This window comes from Adiantum capillus-veneris, chromosome 16 (assembly GCF_014529385.1).
Source record: "Adiantum capillus-veneris isolate H3 chromosome 16, ASM1452938v2, whole genome shotgun sequence".
Classification (NCBI taxonomy): Eukaryota; Viridiplantae; Streptophyta; class Polypodiopsida; order Polypodiales; family Pteridaceae; genus Adiantum; species Adiantum capillus-veneris.
Genome location: NC_140946.1, coordinates 11,535,061 through 11,555,673, shown reverse-complemented (window position 1 = coordinate 11,555,673; position 20,613 = coordinate 11,535,061). Strand labels below are relative to the sequence as shown.

The window sequence follows — 20,613 nt, the reverse complement described above, 5'->3', positions numbered from 1 at the left end:
GCTTTTGTTTTGGATATCTATTCCTAGAGCTCCTTGATTTATTGCTCCCTTTGAGTGTTTGTTGCCATTGATCTAGCCTTCCGCATTTGTCTTGTTAGCTTTTCTTGGGCGAGCTCCACCTTCAATGCTTTGATTTCCTTTGCACTGGCTGTTGGAGCTTGAGATGTTGAAGTGGGGTGGGGAACCTCTTAGAGAGTGTCAACAGAGTCCATACGTGTGCTTCATGACATCAAAAGACTCACACAATTTTGTATAATTCTTTTTCTCTCCTACCAAGGTCTCTCAACAGCTTGATGCTCTATGTGAAACTCATTGTTGGCCTCGATCTATTTCTCTAGATCTTGAAAAATAATGGCCACATTTTGTTTTTCTCACTCCAAGGTAGCTTGTAGTTTCTACTTACCTTCTTGTAGGCAGTCAATTGGTAGAGCCTTTGAATTGTAATCTTATCACTTCAAGATGGTCTTCTAAATAAAAATATTTGATGAGTTTGTATGATGCCTCAACATCTACCCTTGACAGAGGTGGTGCCTCTCTATGCACTTGAGTCATTGGTTGCCAAAAAGTCTATGGCACTTCGTCTCATTTTTGCTGACCGTTGGAATTTTTCTCTTTAGGTTTCTTGTGCTCTTCTTCCGGCTTGCTTTGATCAAGTTTTTTATCACAATATTTATGCTCAGTTTGAGTTTCATTTCTTTATTTTGGATTCCTTATTGTCTCCTTGATCTTTCAGTTCTTCTTGATTCTAGTCAGCAGGAGGAGGAGTTAGCGGTTTCGGTGAGACTTGATGTTGCCCAGTCTTAGATCTCCTCTCCTCTTGCTAACTTGTCGTAGTTTTGTCTTTAGGAGACTCTCTTTGCATTGATTGTTGGCTCCTTGGAGATTCCAAGTCTGCTATTTTTTTGCCTCTTGGAATCTTCTTCTTCTCTTTGATCAGATTTGTACTTCAATACTCATGGATTGTTTGCCTATAAGATCTAGCCAACTAAGATTCTTCACTAGCTTTTTGCATTTTTGTTGTTTAAGCTTCTCAAGTCTCACCTCTTTTATTTTCTTGAGCTTTTTATCAAGATCTATTTCATCATCTTCTTTGTCTTCAAGGGGAACTTCTACTATCTCATTCTTTCTGGTGGCTAGCTTAGCCAACCGTTCCTCTTGTAGATGTTACACTTCCTCCATGGATCTCTGACTTGTGATTTTTGAATTTGGTCATAAGACTGCATTATTTTTCAAATGAATGGAATGGTGATGTCTTCTTCCTCTTGAGTAGAGTGATATTTTGGAGGTATGTCGTATTTTCTTCCTCTCATCTCTCCACTTAGCTCAAAGTCTGACTCAATGGCCTCATTGTCTAGTGTTTTGGCCCTAGAGCTCTATCCTTTTGTTCTTCTCTTGGTGGATGTTGTGGATGAGTTGCACAACATTGACTACACTGAATACTTTTCCTTTTGTAATAAATTCAACTGGGATTCGGCCTCCAATAGCTCATCTATCATGCCCATTTCTTGAGATTCTATTTTGGTCAGCACTAAATCTGCATTCATGTATGTTTTGTTTGGTTATTTCCCTTTAACTTTGTCTCGGTTAGGTTCTCTTATATGTAATTCCCTAGGTCACATCTGATGACTCTCCTTTCTACCAAGCACATTGCCATCACTGCTATGTGGAGGTTTGGCTCTATGCACCTCAGTGGCTTTTGGACTTTGAGGTGTTACAAGATAATCCAAAGGATCAACTCAATCTCTAAGTAGATGAGATCCTTCTAAGTCAATTTATGCCCCTATTGCTTGACAAAGGCCTTATCATTGTTGATTGCCTTTGTTTTGTGGAGTAAATTTTTGTTGTCGACTGGTATGTGAAGGTCCTGGTTGATTAGGTCATCGATGATGTTTACTTTGACCATTTTTGCATCCTTCTCTATTGAGGTAGCTTCACCATTATACGATATTGAGCTCATCAGGCCCATGGGCTCTCTGGTAGTCTGTGCCCCACGACAGTAGTCTAAAAACTATATCTAGTTGCAAGCACCTTGCTCCTCCAAGACTTCCCTTTGTTGATGGAGGGTCCATATGTATTTCGGGAAGATTGTGGTCTTTAGTTTTGTGCCATCTGTAGCTTGGAACTTGAAAATGAACATTTGTTCGTATTTTTGCCAACTCGTCATCGATGATGTGGGATTTTTCATTGAAAGAGATATCCACAATCTTGTATGGGGTTGTTTCCCATTCCTTGTGAGCCTTTTGACAAGGCATCTTGCTACCAAATATCATTTTTTAAAGCCTGGGAACTGATTGAGATGTTGTCAAAAAGTCAAAATAACACAAACTTGACCATAAAATGAAAAATGATCATAAGTTGATCAAAACGGTTTCAAATTTGAACAAACTTCACCAGTGTCACTAGGACAACTATGAGCACTAGGTTAATGGGTTGGAGGTCAGTTTTGGGTCAGTGGTACATGCTTCACAATCCACGTTGAAACACATTTTAAAGATCTGCTTATAGCATCTGATTTGATATGTTATGGGGATGCTATGGCTGAAATCTTTTGTCATTAGGATCGTTGGTTGGGATCTAAGCCAAAATTTGGAAAATTTTAAAAACTTAGAGAATTTTGGCATCTTTACAAGAGTTTTGATATTCAAATGACTTGAGTTTGAGGCTGAGCTTTGCTTGGCATCTGGGAGTTGATGGCTAGGTGTTGCTCTGGAAATGTGAAAAAGGTAGATGGATCGCGATCCATGTTTGGTCACATCTGGAGATGTAATTTTGGGGACAAGTCCCTATAGCCTATCCTAGCGCACTGATGGAATATTTACAATTTTGGATTTTCTTTTCCTAAGTTTACCCAATTTCTCATCCTATGGCCCAATTTTTCCAAAATTTTGCATAGTAGTTTCTTGGGGCCAAGTTGGGTTGATCCTTGTGGCTAGAATGTGTTGAATTTTGTTGATCTGATGCTTTGAGCTTGAAATTTATGCCCAAGGCAAGCTGACTATCCAATTTCATTTCACTTGGAGCCTCTTTGACCCCTCTAATTGAGATGTCAATATTTGCCCACTTGACGAGCATTTTGGGACTCGTTTTGAATATATAAGTACACCAAAATTTCACTTTACTTTGGTTTTGAAAGATTCCATAACTTTGCATTGACTATTTGAAAATTGCACAACAGCTAGAAATAAAACAATCTTGCATTAATTCCTTGATATCTTGATGATCTTTAGCTCTGCTAACACTATGGACTCTAACTCTATCAAATTTGCCCCTCAAGTACATGGATCACGATCTATGTTCTGAAGCCAAATTGCATCAAACATGGGGGGGAGGTTCTTGATAAGTCCCTTAAGCTATTGCTCAAAAAAAATTTAAAGTTTGGATCAAATTTTCTTTGTCTGGGTCAAAATGACCATTTTTAGATTGATTTTCTAATTTTCTAGGGTTTTAGGGTTTATTAAAGTCCATTTCTTCCCAAAATTACATGGTGATATCTTCTAAATGAGATTTAGTTGTTGATCATCATTTTGCAGTATTCTAACATTGTATGGTACATGGATTGTGATCCATGTTTGGAAGCATTTTGCAACTATGAATGAATAGTGGATTTTGAAACTAGGGAAGTATCTTGCTAAAAAAATTTGGATTTGGAGGTGAAGGAACATGAATAGATCCATGTTCCACCCCCAAATTGCAATGTGATTGCATGATTGGATTTTAACCTGCTTGAAGAGTTTCATCATGAATTCTTTTTGTGCTTGGATAATATTTTATGCTCATATGATCCCATAACAGTTTGTAGATAGTTTGTAAACAATCGGTTTTAGTTTTCATCCATGCAATTGATTTGGTGTTTTTTGTGTATTGTGGGCTATATATACTTGTTCCTAAATAGTAGAGGAGCATGCTTGTTGAAGTGGGGTGTGGTAGCTCTGAGTGTCTGCAGTAGGAAAAAAAGTGAGAATGTGGATCTAGGTCAAAACAGCTCTCTCTCTCTCTCTCTCTCTCTCTCTCTCTCTCTCTCTCTCTCTCTCTCTCTCTCTCTCTCTCTCTCTCTCTCTCTCTCTCTCTCTCTCTCTCTAACAACTAAAAATGAGCCCTTTTTGACCCATTTTGCCTATATGTGCCCAACCTACCCGAGGTGACAAGTGTATACTTACCTTAGCTGCCCTAATTTCTCATAGTATACCACCTACAACTTCCCTTGATTTTGTAGTTCTGGTCCATCGTAGCTTGATCCCAAATTTGACGTGCCAAATTCTTCCAAACTTGAGATTCTTGAATCTCTTGCTTTGTTGATCCGGTGTTTGCTTTCAAAACTTGATTCTGACTTTCCTAGCAGCTACTTTTACTCCCCCTTCCCGTTTTAAGTCATCCTAGATGAAGGTTTCTGCAATATTCATAGGTGCAAACAATGTGGCTATGCAAGGCCATGGAATATGACCCTATAATTCTTATGGAAGCGATGCAATGGGTAACACTATATTGTGTAAGATGAGGGTACTGAATAGATTGTTTAGTGGTTTTTGTTGGTGAGTTTTCATCTAGACTGGATTTTCCAAACAAAAGTCTTGTAAAAAAAGTCGCCCGTTCTTTGATGGTTGGATTAGTGAGTACCATGGGAGGATTGGTGATTTGGCTTCACTTAACTTTGGGTACCCACTTGAAGATTGGCTTTGGAGACTGTAAAGATGGTTTTTGATTTGATTATTTGGTTCTCCATTGCCATGTTGGTTGTTGTTTGATTGTTTGCTTCTCTGATGTGAATTTGGGAATCCATTTGTACTTGGCTGAACTTGATGAAGTATTTGGTTGCTTTGTGGATTCCGTTCATTGTTTAGGCTTGTTTTGAGGGGTTTGTGATCCTTGGAAGCTTGCCTTGGATGATTTGGAAGTCTTATTTGAAAGTAATGCATTGGGTATCCATTTTTAGTTTGGCTTGGTTTCCAATATGGATTTATTCACCCAAACTTGTTTGGCATGTCTCCCGTGGATGTTTAGGGATTGCTGTGGTAAAATGGTGAGACATGGCTCCTTTGATTCAGATTGTACGTTCCAACTGTGGTCTGTTTTTGGAACATCGATCGTGTGAGTACGTTTACTGGTACCACAGGTGTACTTTGTGGTGTCCTTGAGGTTGTATTTCAAATTGTCATCCTGCAAATCTAAAACTTCTTTGTAAGTGTGCATCCATGAAATTTCTAAGGTGATTTCTTCATTCAAATCCGTATCTACCATGATATGGAATTAACGTGCACAGTGGTTTCCACTAATGTTAATTGAGACATTGGCTTGTCCAAAACTGACCATTGTTTCTCTGTCGGCTGCCCAAAGCAATCTTTGTTGGTTCTATTATGGAGTTCAATATTTTGAGGTATGTAGAATACCGCACGGCATTAACATGCACTCTAGTATCCACAAGCTCTCATTCTAGTTTTCCATCGGCAAGCTAGACATTGATGTGTACATCCATACCTCCAAGCCAACTCTACTCAATCTAGATTGCTTTGATAGAATGAGATGGTATTTCTATTTGCCAAATTGGAGCACTGTCCTCTGTCCATCACACTTAAACAAAGCTCTTTCACTTGCTCTCAAAAAACTTGAATTGTACATACCCAATGTTGTGGAATGGTTGCCACACTTATGTCTGCCTAGTTTTCCACTTGAACTTCATCTCACAACTTTGGGCTTGAATGGGAGCTACCGCTTTGTAGCCCAACATGCCATGCTCGATCTTCTTCTTAATCTCTCTAATCTTCACTTGTGCAATTTTCAAAACACCATTGTAATTCTTTAGACTCGTGAAATCCACTTTCTCCTACACCTTGGGGGTGTAAGCATGCCATAAACTTGTCCAATTTGAAGTATTCTCACCTTTGGCCAATTGCATCACCGTTGAAAATGATGCCCAACATTCTTCAAAACAATAAAAAAACATTGAAATCTTCACTTATATTGTAGTTGAGATCCTTAAGTTTTGCATCCATGTTGACCGGACACACCTCTTTACAAAAAGCTTGTTAAAAGTAAGCTCTTAGAGCCAGCCACATCTACCTTGGTTCACATTTTAATGCATCAAACCATACCTTGGCCTTAACATGCATCACCAACAGAATGATTTGCATCTTTCTATCTTCATTTGGCATACATAACAATAGCATGTACAATTTGAAGTCTACAATCCACTCGTCTAGATCCTTCTTGCTAGTAAAAATTGGTCCATAGCTTTGTGCCACCATTTTCTTTTTTCTAAATGGCTCTTTCACTTCAATCAAAGAGCAACCATGGGGGAATCAAAAGATGGAGAGGGGGAATGGCAAACACACCCAAAATATGTAAAAATGCCCCTATATAGCTCAAGGGATTCATATTATCCCTATCCTCTTAAAGACACCTTCAAAAATACACTATTTGTAGCAAATTTTCACATTTAGACACCACAATACACACACACTCTATAAAAACACAATTTGGCACACACAATCACTACTCTGGTTTTACACCACAGAAACACACCTCTCTCTTGCTCTCTCTTTTTACACACCAACAATCTGGGAGGCACCCACATGCACTCGATCCGCACACAAGCACAAGAGACTCACATAAAGGAAGAGGAGGAAGGGGGAGTCTACACCGAAAAGAAATTAAAAATGGTTTGATTGTGATCCAAAAACATGTACAAAGCATCCAATTACAAAAAAAAATGGATTTAGCGTGCTCCTAAACTTCACACAATCCCCAAAAAACTCCTACACGTTTCCCAAGGAAAGCATAAAAAGGGGCTTTTTTACTCTTTTTTTATTACCCCCAAGCTCCCTCTCTCTCTTATGATGCTTATAGGGAGTCCCATATCTTATATATATACCTTGCGTACCCGACCACGAATAGCGCATGAGGGATTATCGGGTGTCATGTGGTGGCAACCTTAGAGGAATCCACCCCCTTGGGGGTTAAAACACTCACAATTTTTCTAAAAACAATCTGCACAACTTTGGGAAGTGATCAAGTTCCGGATTCCCATCCTATAAAAACCCACCTAAAGTTCACCTTACCTAGTGCAAACCCCAACTACATCTCCACAGTTCCACATTCTTGAGGCCTCAAACTACGGCTCCATAGGCTAGCAAAAGTCACATGCCAACCAATCGCAATCATAATCTGCCAATTTTGACTTGTCATAAATCACTACCTAGAGAGCTCCTATTGGCATGTTGTAACTTCCAAAGCGTTCCAACTGCTATTGCATACCTTTCCAATTCCTAGCAAATTTCACAAGAACTCTAATGACATGTTTTCCAAAGTGGTCAAATCATTGTAGAACCAACCCTTAACAACTTTTCTTTTTCCCATAACGTGAACATCTGGACTCTGATTGTAGATTTGAAAAGATAGGCATGCACCATAAATCGATCAATTCAAACCTACCAACTCACATACACCCCAAGACATTGCTGAATTTGTCCATCTGGTGGGATTTTGGGAACCAATTCTTCCTTTCACTTGCAATATCTTGACCATTATAACTCCAATTGATGAGTTGCCTTGATTGTTGAGGTAAGCTTGTAGCTTACAATCACAATGAGAACAAACCCTTAAGCCAAGCATGCACCATTTATTTTCATAATCACCTTCTTCCTATAGAACCTATAAGCCTCACACATGCTACACACTTGATAGCCACATGCTACTTGTGGTAGCTTACATGACCCTTGCTATTTCCACTCGCGGGGTCCATATCCATCCAATCATTGATTGAACCTCCACATTGAGCCTATAAATGGGCATTATCCAAATCTTGTAACTCTCTTTGATTCTAATCAATCAAGCAAGTTTTCTTCTCATTGCATTGAGTCCCGGGGAGTCACATGGAAAACTTTTCGCACCATGTAAGTGCAGGGGAGGGGGAATTTTTTACAAGTTACATAAGCTTATAAGTTAGTGGTAGGCCTCCAATAATTTATCTCCCAAGCTTAAAAATAAGGGAGGGGGTTATCATATTTAGTTGGGGGGGGGGGAGGATTGACCCAGGTTTATTACTTGTAATAATTGGTCACCGGTGTGCACTAGAACTCAGATGAATTTTGGGGAAGTTTTTTATCAGGTCACACATTAAATTTTGCATCAAGCCGGTCATAGATAAAGGTTGATTTGGAGCAGGTCAATGGTTGATTTACACTAGCTTTGGATGGGTCAGAATTGGACGTGTAGCCAGAGTGCAAGTTGATCGGGCACATAGTTTGGAAGTCAAACTAAGACACATTGAGGGTACATCTAGTTATCAACAGAAGTGGTCCCTTAGTACGTTGTCGGCGTTCACTATGCTACACACTCTTTGACTAGTTTTACTTATTAAGATCATGTGAGACCTAAATTTTATATGTAACATAGGGGTATTATAGTTTTCTTCATTGATTTTTGTATAAGCGTAGAAAGGGGGTCATATTCCCTAATATGAGTCATATATAAGGGTTTTATCAAAGTTTTTTGCTTGCAGGTGGCATCCCATTTTGTATATAGAGTGAATCCCCCACGCATTGAGTACATTTCTCTAATTTACCTATTCCTAATTTTTATGAATCTCTTATTATGATGAATGCCTCATTTTGTATATAGAGTGAATCCCCCACACATTGAGTACATTTCTCTAATTTACCTATTCCTAATTTTTATGAATCTCTTATTATGATGAATGCCTCATTGGTATATCGAGAATATATCCATCATAGACATTACAAGTGGTATCAAAGCTAATATGTGATTAGAATTTCCTTATTACGTTACTTAGATCCCTATACTAGATTTAATGCTCTCTCTCTCTCTCTCTCTCTCTCTCTCTCTCTCTCTCTCTCTCTCTCTCTCTCTCTCTCAAAATAGGACTCTCTCTCAAACCCTAGCGTTCTCTCTTCTGCCGCTTCCACAGTCCTCCCCTTGGGCGATGGGCTGCCCTAGAAGGGGACGTTAAGGTCGAGCCCTAATTGCCCTAAACCTGCCAAACACCCCCTGCTCGCTCAGCAAGTCAACAAGCTCAGCAAGTCCCGCCATTTCACAGGACCAGCGACTCCCCTGCTCGCTCAGCAACTCCCGCCATTTCGCGATCCTCTGTGCTCGGGTCCTACTACTGCCGACTGTAGCTCTTATGCTCGAGTATTGCCAAAGTTGAGTTTAAGGCACCGTAGATTCGCACAGGGGTGGGCTTGAAGATTCGCATCTACAATCTCATCTACAGTTGAAGTGCCCACTGTAGATTGGTTGTGGTCGAAGTACTGTATGTACATGTCTAGCAAATGAACTTAACCTAACCCTAAGGTTCTAGGTGATTATCAAACTCAAATCTTGTTCTCCACAGATTTTACTTCGAGATTTTAATGATGCCAACCAACACTCCGAAGACTCCTGCGAGACGACCAACTTTTGCGGCAGTGGTGGCAGCTCCCAGCAAAATTGATCGAATCACACAACTTCAAGCAGCCCTTGATCAAGTCATGGAGGAAAACCGCGACCTCAAAACTTGCCTTAGTGAGCTAGAGGCGCTCTTTGATTCTGTGATTGGTCTTACAACCGACAAAGTCAAGGAGGTGGAAGCAAAGGTCACACACATTCACTCGGCAACCATTGCCAAAGTGCACACATGTGTGACAATGGAACTCCGCGAACAAAGATTACAGCAAGAAAACACCTTGAATATTCTCATAGGTGGGCTTCCCTCACCATGGTGTACTACCGAAGACACCCTTGAAGAGGAAATTATTAAGCTCAATGACACTCTTCAACTTGTTCAAATCAAGCCAGAAACGATCTCTTGGATCAACGATACACACAGGCATGTGCCACCCAAGCAATGTGTTCTCACTTTTAGAGACGATGAGGAGCGGTTGAAGCTGCTACGACAGACCCACCTTCTCAAGGGAACAAAATTGTGGATTATAGAAGAGTTGACTATGAATCAACTTAAGAATACAAAAAGTGAGCTTAAGAAGATGCATGAAGCATGGAAGGAAGGTAAATGGGCAGTCTATCGAGGAGGTAAAGCCGTCATTCAGGAGTTTCGAACTCCTAAAGGGACTCCCCCCTCATCCGACTCCCCCTAGGTTTTTGTTTGTTACCCTCCCAACGGACTCTCAGTCCTTAACTGAACACTATCGTTGTAATGTTTTGTATGGTTTACCCTAGCGGACTCTCAGTCCTTAACTGAAGACTATCGTTGTAATGTTTTGTATGGTCCAATAGGTCATATCTGACCTCCATGGACAATAATTGAATCTCTCTCTCTCTCTCTCTCTCTCTCTCTCTCTCTCTCTCTCTCTCTAAGAACTACATTGATTAATAACTCTTTAGGAGTATTCTAATAAAGTTCAAGCCTAATTATCTCTCTCCTTGAATTTGGGGACATCTACATGGCAACTTCCTTGACCAAGTGATTAGAGCTAATTGAAGCGAGCATTAAAATGTGTGTTTTTTGCTTAACTAGATTTTCTTCATTCATTGTGCTTTGTTTGTTTCTCTTTAGAACTAGAATTTTTAAGCCAAATTACGTTACTTGAGAGCATTAAATGAATTGATGCTCATATGTGTGTGATGACGCTTTCACAAGCTTTTAAGGGAACCAATTAATGTTGTATTTGGCCCAACCATTGAGCAAGGACATCTTAATTAATTTTTATTCTTGATTTGTTCACTAATTTTCTACTTAAATGCTTTTGATTATGTGGTGTGTGTGTGTGTGTGTGTGTGTTTGTTTTAGGAGAACGTCGCGATTAAACGACAAAGGTAAGCAGGCCTTAGGAGGAGCCAAGCGACCCCTCATTCACCATTTTTGGTAAGAGGTGGCAACAATTGTGGTTGCTCACCTACTCGACGATGACTTTTTCAGGTTTTGTTGTTGAAAACCTATTGCATATAGCCTAGAGACCCCTAATCTCAAGTTTCATGTAATTTGGATTTGATTTGATACCTCTACATCCATTATAGTGAAAGATAGACCGCACAAGAGACTTAGGCATTTTTCTTTTTAGTTGCTTCTTGTCTTCAGAGTGACACCTCTCTCCTCGGTGCATTGTTGCTTAGGGGCTATGTCCTTGAATTGACATATTTATAATGGTTTTATTTCTCACTAGGCTACTTAGTTTCACTTAAAATGACATTAATACCTAAAAACATGCAAATAAACACATTAGATAACCTAGAGCTAAAACCACTCATTGCGTCACGCGCGCGCACACACACACTCAAACATAGCACATTGAGCATGTACATGATGCCAAGAGTATGAGGAAGCAACATAAGAGATTTCATCAGCAATGCATACTTGTACAATGAGTAGTGAGCACGCAAGTGTAAGCATACTCTTCACTATATGAGCTCAATAGTTATTAGATCCTTAATAGTTACAAATTCTGTCTTTATACCTAAGGTTTAAAAATTGGGTATTTGGCTAGAAAGGGATAATTATTTCAAAAATTTGGTGGACTAGGGTATCTAGTCTCTCATTAAGTACAAAACTTCTTGGAGATAATCAGATTCTTTTGAGCTCAAGACTTACAATGCTAGCTTTGGTGAAAATAGATGATTAAGTGGATGAATTTTTGCAGACCCATCCAAAATGGCATGATGAGTCCCTTGCTTTGACACTCCTCCATCTCGGCTTCTTATTGTCCCTGACAAGACTTCACTCTTTGAGCATGGGCTTTCTTTGTTTTTGTTCGTCTAGATATTGTTGGAAGGACAGCATCATTTGTTGCACCTGATTCTCCTTATGTGGTCTGTAGATTCTTGTCAAAGAATTTTCTCATTTGTGGAGGGTGTAGGCCACAAATCTGAGCCGGAGGTCCTTGTAGATTGACATGAAAATACTGGAATCTATTTTGAAATATCGTGTATAGAAATCCTCCCTGAAGGTTTGCATGTAGTGTCTTGGGAGGAGCATAATTCTAGAAAAGAGGCCATAGGATACCTTCATCTTGGGGGTATCATTCAAGTTGAATATAAGTCCTTTGTATCCCTCCAATAATGAAGTCTACTTTACTTTGATGGCTTCTATATTTTTGAATGTATTAATACATGCGGAGAGCATGTAGAGATTCTTTTGACATCATTTTGCATGCTATGTCTAGCTTCCCTCAAACTAATCTGATCATTTTCTTGATAGACTTATTCATATATGCGAGTGAAGGTTACTCTCTTGGTTCGTGGAAGACTAGGTAGTTTAGCCATGTAGGGTGAGAAATAAGCATTTGCTCGAAGTCATCCCACCTTCTCCTCCTAATGATTGGGCAGTATGTTGGGTCAATCTGAAGGTGGATTGGAGCAAATGATTTTACATTGTTTTCCCCCATGAACTAAACTTTCAATGTTGGCTTGGCCTCTTTGATATTCTCAGTGGTCTATTTTGAGAGATCTATATCCCTTCAGCATTTGAGTGGTGGCACCGACCACGGTAGCCTCCACTTGGTGATTTTTCATGTTGAGACCCTGGATCTACTTTCCCTACCCCTTGGTGGTTCTTTTGATCCCTTACATTCAAGTTCTGCTCACTTGTGCAACCCCCCATGTACATGTTTCTAACTTTGGTGCCTCTACCCCGATTTGTGTTTTTTTGTGAGTGGGTTAGTATTTTGCATGCATTTATAAGCAACATAGAACCGATGTTAAAGAGGTAAGCATATGGTATATCATCATCCACTCCTTCGAGTGCTTCTTTGTTGGGTAACCTAGAGAGATGATCTACTCTGAGGTGTGTTTTACCTTTCTTTACCAGTAATGTAAAATCAAACTCAAACAATATGGTGAACCATCGAACAATTCTTCTTGTATTGCAAGGTTTTTTTATCAAATATAAGAGAGCTTGGTGGTCTGTGGGAAAAACAAATTTGTTGGCCAAAAGGTAATGCTTAAATTTATTTACGGCATATATCATACCTAATATTTCTCATTCTGTGGTTGTGTAGTTCTTTTCTGTCCTATTCAACTATTGATGGCATAGCAGACTGGGAAATCTATTGTTCCTTTTCTTGCTTGAGCCAAGATATAGCCTATTAAAAATGCCAAGGCATCAATGTGAACAAGGAATATTTTATCCCAATTTGGTGCTTTGAGTATTGGTGTTGATATAAGCACATCCTTAAGTTTTTTAAATGATGCCTCACATTCTTTTGTTTAATCAAAGACAACTATCAATCTATACAAGGGTTGTGCAATGACTGCATACATGTATATGTAATCATCCGTAGTATCCATAGTGTCCCATGAAGGATTGTACTTGCTTAGCAGTAGTTGGCATTGGCATTTCCACAATCACCTTGATCTTATCAAGATCCGTAGATATACCATTCTTAGAGACAATATGTCTCAAGATTCTACCTTGTCTTACCATGAAGGCACATTTTTCAAGATTCAGATAGATTCTATAAGTCCTGCACTTCTTGAATACCTTTCGTAGATGCTCAATGTGTTCTGCCCTAAGGATAGAGTGAACACAAAGGTTTTCCATGTAAATATCTATGAATATCCGCAAGTAATCCTTGAAGGCTTGTGTTGTTAACCTTTTGAATGTGGCCGGTGCATTGGTTAAGCCAAAATACACTACCCTATAAGCATATATTCCCCATTCCATGGCGAATGTCGTTTTGTATTGGTCTTCTATTGCGATAGCCAATTGGTTTTATCCTAAGAATTTGTTTAAAAAAGAGTAGGCTTGCTTGCCAGCCACTCGCTCAAGCACATGCTTTGTGATTGGTAAGAGATAGTTATCCCTTATTGCTGCAGCATTCACTTTTTTGAGATTCACACATACATGTAATTTCCCATTTTTCTTAGGGACCACCACAATGGGTGACACTCTGTCAGTGTGTTCAATCTCATAAATGAATTTTGTCTCCTTAATCTTGTCAATCTCCTCTTTAATCTATTTGGTAAATGTGTCATTGTAGGTATAGGGACGTTGTCTGCAGGGTTTGGCATCAGGTTTCAAGGGAATCGTGCGTTGACATATCGATGGATCTACTCCCTTGAGGTCTTTATATAACCATGCAAAAACATCTCTATACTCCTTAGGGAGTTGGATGAGCAACTCCTCTTCTTCTATATTTGAATACGTTGCTACGTAGACCGGCTTTGCATCCTCTCCAGGTTCTGCTAGGTCTATTCATTTTATGTTTTCTCGGCCATCATATGACTCATTTCCTTTTTTCTCCCTTATTGATTGAGTCATCACTATTTTCCTATCGTGGATAGTGAATTTTTTATAGTGGGGAGGGACATCCATATATATTTTTTTAATGCTCTCTTCTTCTTCACTTTCCATCTCTGTTGTCCATACTTCCTTCAATGTTTTCTTGAGTTCCTAATATTTCTTTTTACGCTCGACCCTAATCCATTTTGGTTCCCCAAACTCATTCATCCTTGGTTATTTTGGTTTCTTTTTGAGTCTTTTGAGATTGCGTCCTCAATCTCTTGATACCCTCTTCTGTTTTTGTGTCTTGAGTTTTTGTGAATTGACCTAATATTTTGTCTTTTACACAATCTTTTGCCTTTACAAGCATCAAGAATTGTGTTTTACCTTTTACTCTCTTCATTAGATTTTCTCTAGCCAAGCTCAAGGCTCTTTTCTTCATATAGTGTTGTTGCCTTCTAGGTTTTTGATTTGGAAAGTCATAAAATCTGACATCTTCTATGGTCTCTTCTTGATCACTACGGTTGTTAGAGCATTTGTTATCTGCATCATTATCACATTTGAAATTCTCTAAGGAGTCTTAAAACAACTCTTCCTCTCCCTTTTTGTCTTGATTTGTCATTTTGGGTTCCTCTGAGGCTGGACTCTTGCCTTGTTAGAGCATTCGTTATCTGCATCATTATTAGATTTGAAATTCTCTGGAGAGTCTTAAAACAAATCTTCCTCTCCCTTTTTGTCCTGCTTTGTCATTTTGGGTTCCTTTGAGCCTAGACTCTCGCCCTCTTCTTCAATTGTACTGACCATGTAAGATGGTATCACATCATAATCATCCTTGTCATAGAACTTTGTTGAGGGATTGTCCGCCACAACCCACATCCAAAGTTTCGAGAATGTGTTTGCATCCTAAAGGCTCTAGTGCTTCCTCTAGAAAGTGTTTTGGGATGTAGTCTTTGTCTTCTAAAGCCCTTTCTAGGATACACTCTTCCTACTTTAAGCTCCCACAATCTAAAGCTGCACACATCCATAGTTTTTTGGTCCGGCCTAACCTTGTTGGAAGTTCAGATCTAGCTAATGTAGTTGAATCAAACTCCTCAATAGGTGTTCTTGTTACATTCTTATAGATTTGGTCTTTTAAGTTTATCATGGCCATGGTCTCTTACCATCGTCCACATGTTAGGTCTTATTTGTAATAGCTCAATCAACGTTATTGTGCATGTTACAAGTGTTGACAAAATGTTTATCCCCTTTAGAGTTGATGAATTTCTTGGGAGAGAGTCTATGTGATGGGACTGAACAACATCTAATTTGGCCTCATGTTCTCCCATATAGGATGGTAGTGTTCTTAGCAAATGGGGTTGGTTTTCTATAGACAGAACAGACCCTTGGTATCCCAAATACAATTGCATTTCTAGATTCATTTGAGATCTTGCCTCAAATTCCTCTATCTGTGGAAGAAACACTCCTCTTCCATCACTGGTCTAATTTACACGTTTTCTTAGCTCACTAGCTTCATTGGGCTCTCTGACCTATTTCCATAGTTTTTCAAGACCATCTATTTCTCCACATTTCTCTGGTATACCTAGGTGGAATCCCTTAAAAGATTCATCCGTGGTATTAAACACTATCTTTTGTTATGGTGCTAGGTTTTTGAGTTTTGGTTGGTGCTTTTGACTAGAATATCGCTCTATTCAACTACCGGTTTGGTGGGATCATTGGTGCTGGTGGGACAATTGTCACATCTTCAGGTTTCCCATCTAGAAAGGTTCTAGTAAGGCTTGGGCTGTTTGAATCATTTTCTGACATATTTCAAGAATTTTCTTCTCTAGTTCTGTATATGGCTATGTCATCCACCTTTGTTCTTGATTTTGATCATTTTTTAGCCATTCATCATATGCTTTAAGGAGGATGTTTGTGTTTTGTTGACCTTTTCTTCCAAAATGGATCCTCTTGAACTAGCACTCTTGGGTTCCTCAACTAAGCCTAGCTCTGGTACTACCTTAGGGGTTCCCTTTTCCTTGTTTGTTTCTCCTTCTAGTTTTCTCAATTTTTCTCTTGTTCATTTTAGTTCTTTGGCTAAGGAAGACTGTTCACATTCCTACCTAGCTTTCCACGTGATTCGCTGACTTTTTCTCTCAATACTAGGTGCCTCAGTGAAATATGAATTCACCCCAATGATTTCATCATGAGGACAGTCTCTCATCATGTGGTCACCGCCACACTTATAACAAGGTTCTTTGGGTTATTGAGGGGCTTCTTGAGCAGCCCTTTGCTGATAAGCAGGTCTTGATCCCACTAGTCCTCCATTTCCTATGAATAGCAATGTGTGTTCGTCCAAGTTGTAACTACCTTCTTTTGCATCATGTGCAGTAGTTGGTGGTCCAACAGACTCCTACAGGTCTTGTTCCTAGTAATGGGGGTTGTTCTCCTAAGACTGGTTGTCGTCTTTCAACTCTTACTAGTCCCAAAATAATTATTGTTGTGTATCTAGGTATTAGAGGAACTTGCACTTGTGCTACTTGAGCTTGTGGGGCATACTGATATTCATTTATGTATCCCTTGTTGTAATAGATCCTCGAGAATAGAACTCTTTAATCACGTGATTTGTCCATTTTTTCTCTATCACACACCACTTAGGTTTATTAGCCTATGGCTTAGCAAATGAATTAATCCTGTTGAGCACCTCTTCGATGAGTTGTTCTTAATTTAGTGGAGATTCAATTTTTTGTACTAACTTGGCGTACTTATATCCACTATGCTATGATGAGGACTCATCGTCTAAATCCTTTATTCGCCTTCCTTGTAGAAAACACAATTGTCTACCAAGTATAGAGCTTCTTTTGTCAATCCATTCAGTGTGGTGCTCTTTTTCATGTGTAGATCTTTTTGGAGATTTGCATTCCTCACTCCTTGAATAAAAATGAGCATTAACCTTGACTAGGTCAGCAGTTCTTCTACTAGACAGAACTTCACATATCTCTTCAGTTTGTAAGGCTGATTTTTGTATAGTTTTCCCTTCTTTCTGCTTGAATTTATGGATTTGCAATATGGGTGTTGTGAGCTATCCCTCTTCGAGTGATAAATTTGTCAAACACCTCCCCAATCAACTTGAAACCCCTAGGTTCTATGGAATCAAACCAAGTGATGGAATCCTCTTCAAGGGTTAGCCCAAATCCTACAAATTAAGTTGGAAAGTCTAGGACCTTAGCTCTAATGACGCGCACAAATGTTTCCATGTGATCCATGGGATCTCTGTTCTTGGAATATTTCTTGTTTACCCACTTTTAGACGTGAGATCATCTGATTCTATGGTGATCTACCAATCTAAGCATAAGGTCTCCCAGTCCTCCTCTCTCGGGGAGGTCACTATAATTAAAAAATGCCTATTACCTGGATTCCATAGTAAGGATTATTTTACTCTATATTTTCTCACATTTTCACATACAAAAGGGTGTTGAAAAATAATCTTGAAAATAAATTAACAGATTAAATAGGAAAAGGAACCTTTTTATTTGTAAAAAATCATAGCTAAAAGGTTTTATGAATAGTCCTTGAATGCATGTTGGTGGAGCCAAAGTGTGTCGACCCTAGTAGAGGGTGCAAACAATGATGTATATGCTTACAGGGGTAGGCATGGGTGATTAAGCAAATACGAAGACCCATTGCAATCAAGGAGATCCAGGAAGTGTATGTTTTATGTGGTTATAAAGGCCTAAGCATAAAGATTTCATGCTTGGAGAAAAGGGTTTTACATGTGAATAGGCTCATAGGACATGCAAGGCAACTTGGATAGAGGAAGACATGTGGTCAGTGGAAAAAAGGAAAGTGTGTGAGAGACTTCACACCTCTACATGAGGGAGGCCCAAAAATTCTTAGTCTGTAATTTTTTTGTAAAAACGACCGAAGTAGAACAAGAAAAATGTCATTTTGAGCATTTTTTCGTCTTACGCACAGAGGCTAATTATGCACTGATTAGGAGATAATTAAGTTTTTGTACTCATCTTTGTTAAGGAGGGCTGCAGACAGATGGATGCAAACAAAATGGAGAGGGAGAGAGCTCTGAGAGAACTTTGTTTATTGTATGCTCCACCACAGCCCATCAATTGAAGAAGAAGCAAGCTCTGATTGTGTTGTTTTTTGTGTTGCTTCCCCTCCCCTTTCTTCTCTTCTGCTCTGTTGGGCAGTGTTTTTGAGTGTGTGTAGGCACGTGTGCCCCTTCGAGGGTGTGATGTGCACACACACACACACACACACACACACACACACACACACACAGGTGATTGTGTGCAAGGGAAACAAGAAATTGATGTGTTTATGAGTGTGTGATAGATTGTGATTTGCACGAGTGTGTGCGCGTATGCTCTGATTTGAAGGTGAAGCGAGGATTTTGCCGATGTCAAGCAGATGCAAGATTTGAAGAGCAAGTGTTGAAAGATATGGTGTGGACAGGATTTCCCATCTTCACTAGGATGGAGGATGAGGAAACATGGCTACAAGATTACGGGTTGTTTTTATTGAAAAGTAGATTGTCAAGAATTGAAGGCGCGGTGCATGTATTTTTGCTCTTGGTTCGGGGAAAAGAAAAGCGCTGGTTCGATGGTCTAATTGACAAAGAATAGGCAAATTTCAAAGCATTGGAGGAAGATTTTTGGTGCCAATTTGTGCCAGATGTGCGGCTAGATGAGATGAAGACAAAGCTTGATGGGTTGAAGCAAAGTCTAAAAGCAGATTTTTGACATGGGTGTTGGAAGCCCTTTGGGAAAAACTGATCAAGGTAACTACTGCTGAAAATGTGGATTATCTTAAAATGAGAAAAAAAATTTACTGCTTGCATGAAGAAGTGCAAGACAAGGTGGAGTCGGATGACCCGATGTCGTATAACAAAGTGGTGGCTCTAGCAATAGGGTGGAATTGGAAGGGGAGGCAGCGTTTGCAAGATGTGGGGATGCCAAGGCAGATTAAAGCGGTGATAGTCAAGCCAAAAGTGGTACAAAGGGAGATGCTTGTATAGGAAGAGCCAAGGGTCTTATGGTTGTAGAGAGATAGAGTCGTGTCGATGCCAAGGATGCCAGAGAGGGAAATTCTAATTATGGAAGAAGTGAAGGCGGCTCCAGATCATTCAAGAGAGGTGCTATCAAACCAAGATATGGATGGTCAAGTTCCTTTGAAGTGTGTGAGCAGTCAAAGAGTACGGTTCGCAGAGGAGGTCAAAGTGGTAGAGCCTGAAGAGATTGTAGGGAATGGGATCATGCTAGCTAGGGTGGATGAAAGAGAAACATAGTGCAAGTGTGTGTGTGTGTAAGCAAGATTATCACTCAAGTGAATTAGGTTCCAAGATAGAATTAGCTTGGACTCATAAACACAATCTTGAGTATTGACTTAGCTTAGCGCAGGCTCGCCATAGACAAGCATGTAGTGCAAACTTGAATTGTGTTGATTATTCATGAAAGTGAGCTTTAAGTAACTCTACATCTTCACTCCATTACTCAGACTTTAGGACAAAACCGACACTTTACAATCCTCCCCTTGGCATTTGGACTAAGACAAAATATTGAAGATGCAATATCCACACCGGATGATAAGTTGGTATCCACACAGGATGGTAAAACCCACACAAGAAAATAAAAGTCCTCCCCTACAAGTAGAGAGGCTACATCTTTAAAGTATTTCATCAAAGAAGACAAGGTTGTTCAGAATCTTGCCTTTGTCTTCTTCTTCATCCTCCACCATGTGAGTTGATCCTTTGTTAGGTTTCTTTCCTACATAGCTTCTATTGTTACTTCTACTACTGTTTCTTTCTCCACTATCACTGCCTCCATTTGAGTAGCATCAAGAAGGAGGGTGTCCCTTCTTACTACATTTGTTACAAGGTTTGTTGTGTAGCAGTCTTTCGCTATGTGTCCCATTCTTCCACATTCATAACACTTTCTTCCAGTTGATGATGTTGATGTGGTGAATATCTTTCCCTTGAGGATGTCGTAACAAAAGCCCCTCCTGATGATGTTAATGTATCTTTTTGCGTTCTTCTTCTGCTTGGATTGAATTGATGACATCTTGGCAAGGTGGAGCGGGTTCTTTTTCATCATGGATTGTAACTAACTAGTCATAAGAAGGTGGAAGTGCACTTAATAGTACGGCCACTTTGTCGTCTTCTAGTACTTCAACTTGGATGTAAGTGAGATGCACGCAGACAATGCTCTTAAGCCTATTTACTAGGCTAGCAATGTCCTCCCTTTCAATGATAATGATCTTGTAAAGTTGTCTTTTGAGACTAACTTTACTTCTTTTGGCCTTGGATCCAAAATTACTTTCTAGGACATGGCAGGCTTCATGTGCATGCTTACACTCTTCTATGAAATGCACATATTTGTCATTCAAGGAAGTGATGATAATTCTTAATGCTTATTCATCGTTGGCCAAATTCAGTGCTCTTGCTATGAGTGTGGATG

The 20,613-nt window shown here is 39.5% G+C and overlaps 1 protein-coding gene across 1 annotated transcript; it reads left to right on the top strand.

The window, feature by feature from the left end:
* The first annotated feature begins 9,482 nt into the window (after positions 1-9,482).
* Positions 9,483-10,088, top strand: LOC147438572 (uncharacterized). The gene has a single exon (XM_086484528.1). It carries the CDS (start codon positions 9,483-9,485, stop codon positions 10,086-10,088), a length of 606 nt encoding a protein of 201 aa, XP_086340654.1.
* The last annotated feature ends 10,525 nt before the right edge of the window (positions 10,089-20,613 follow it).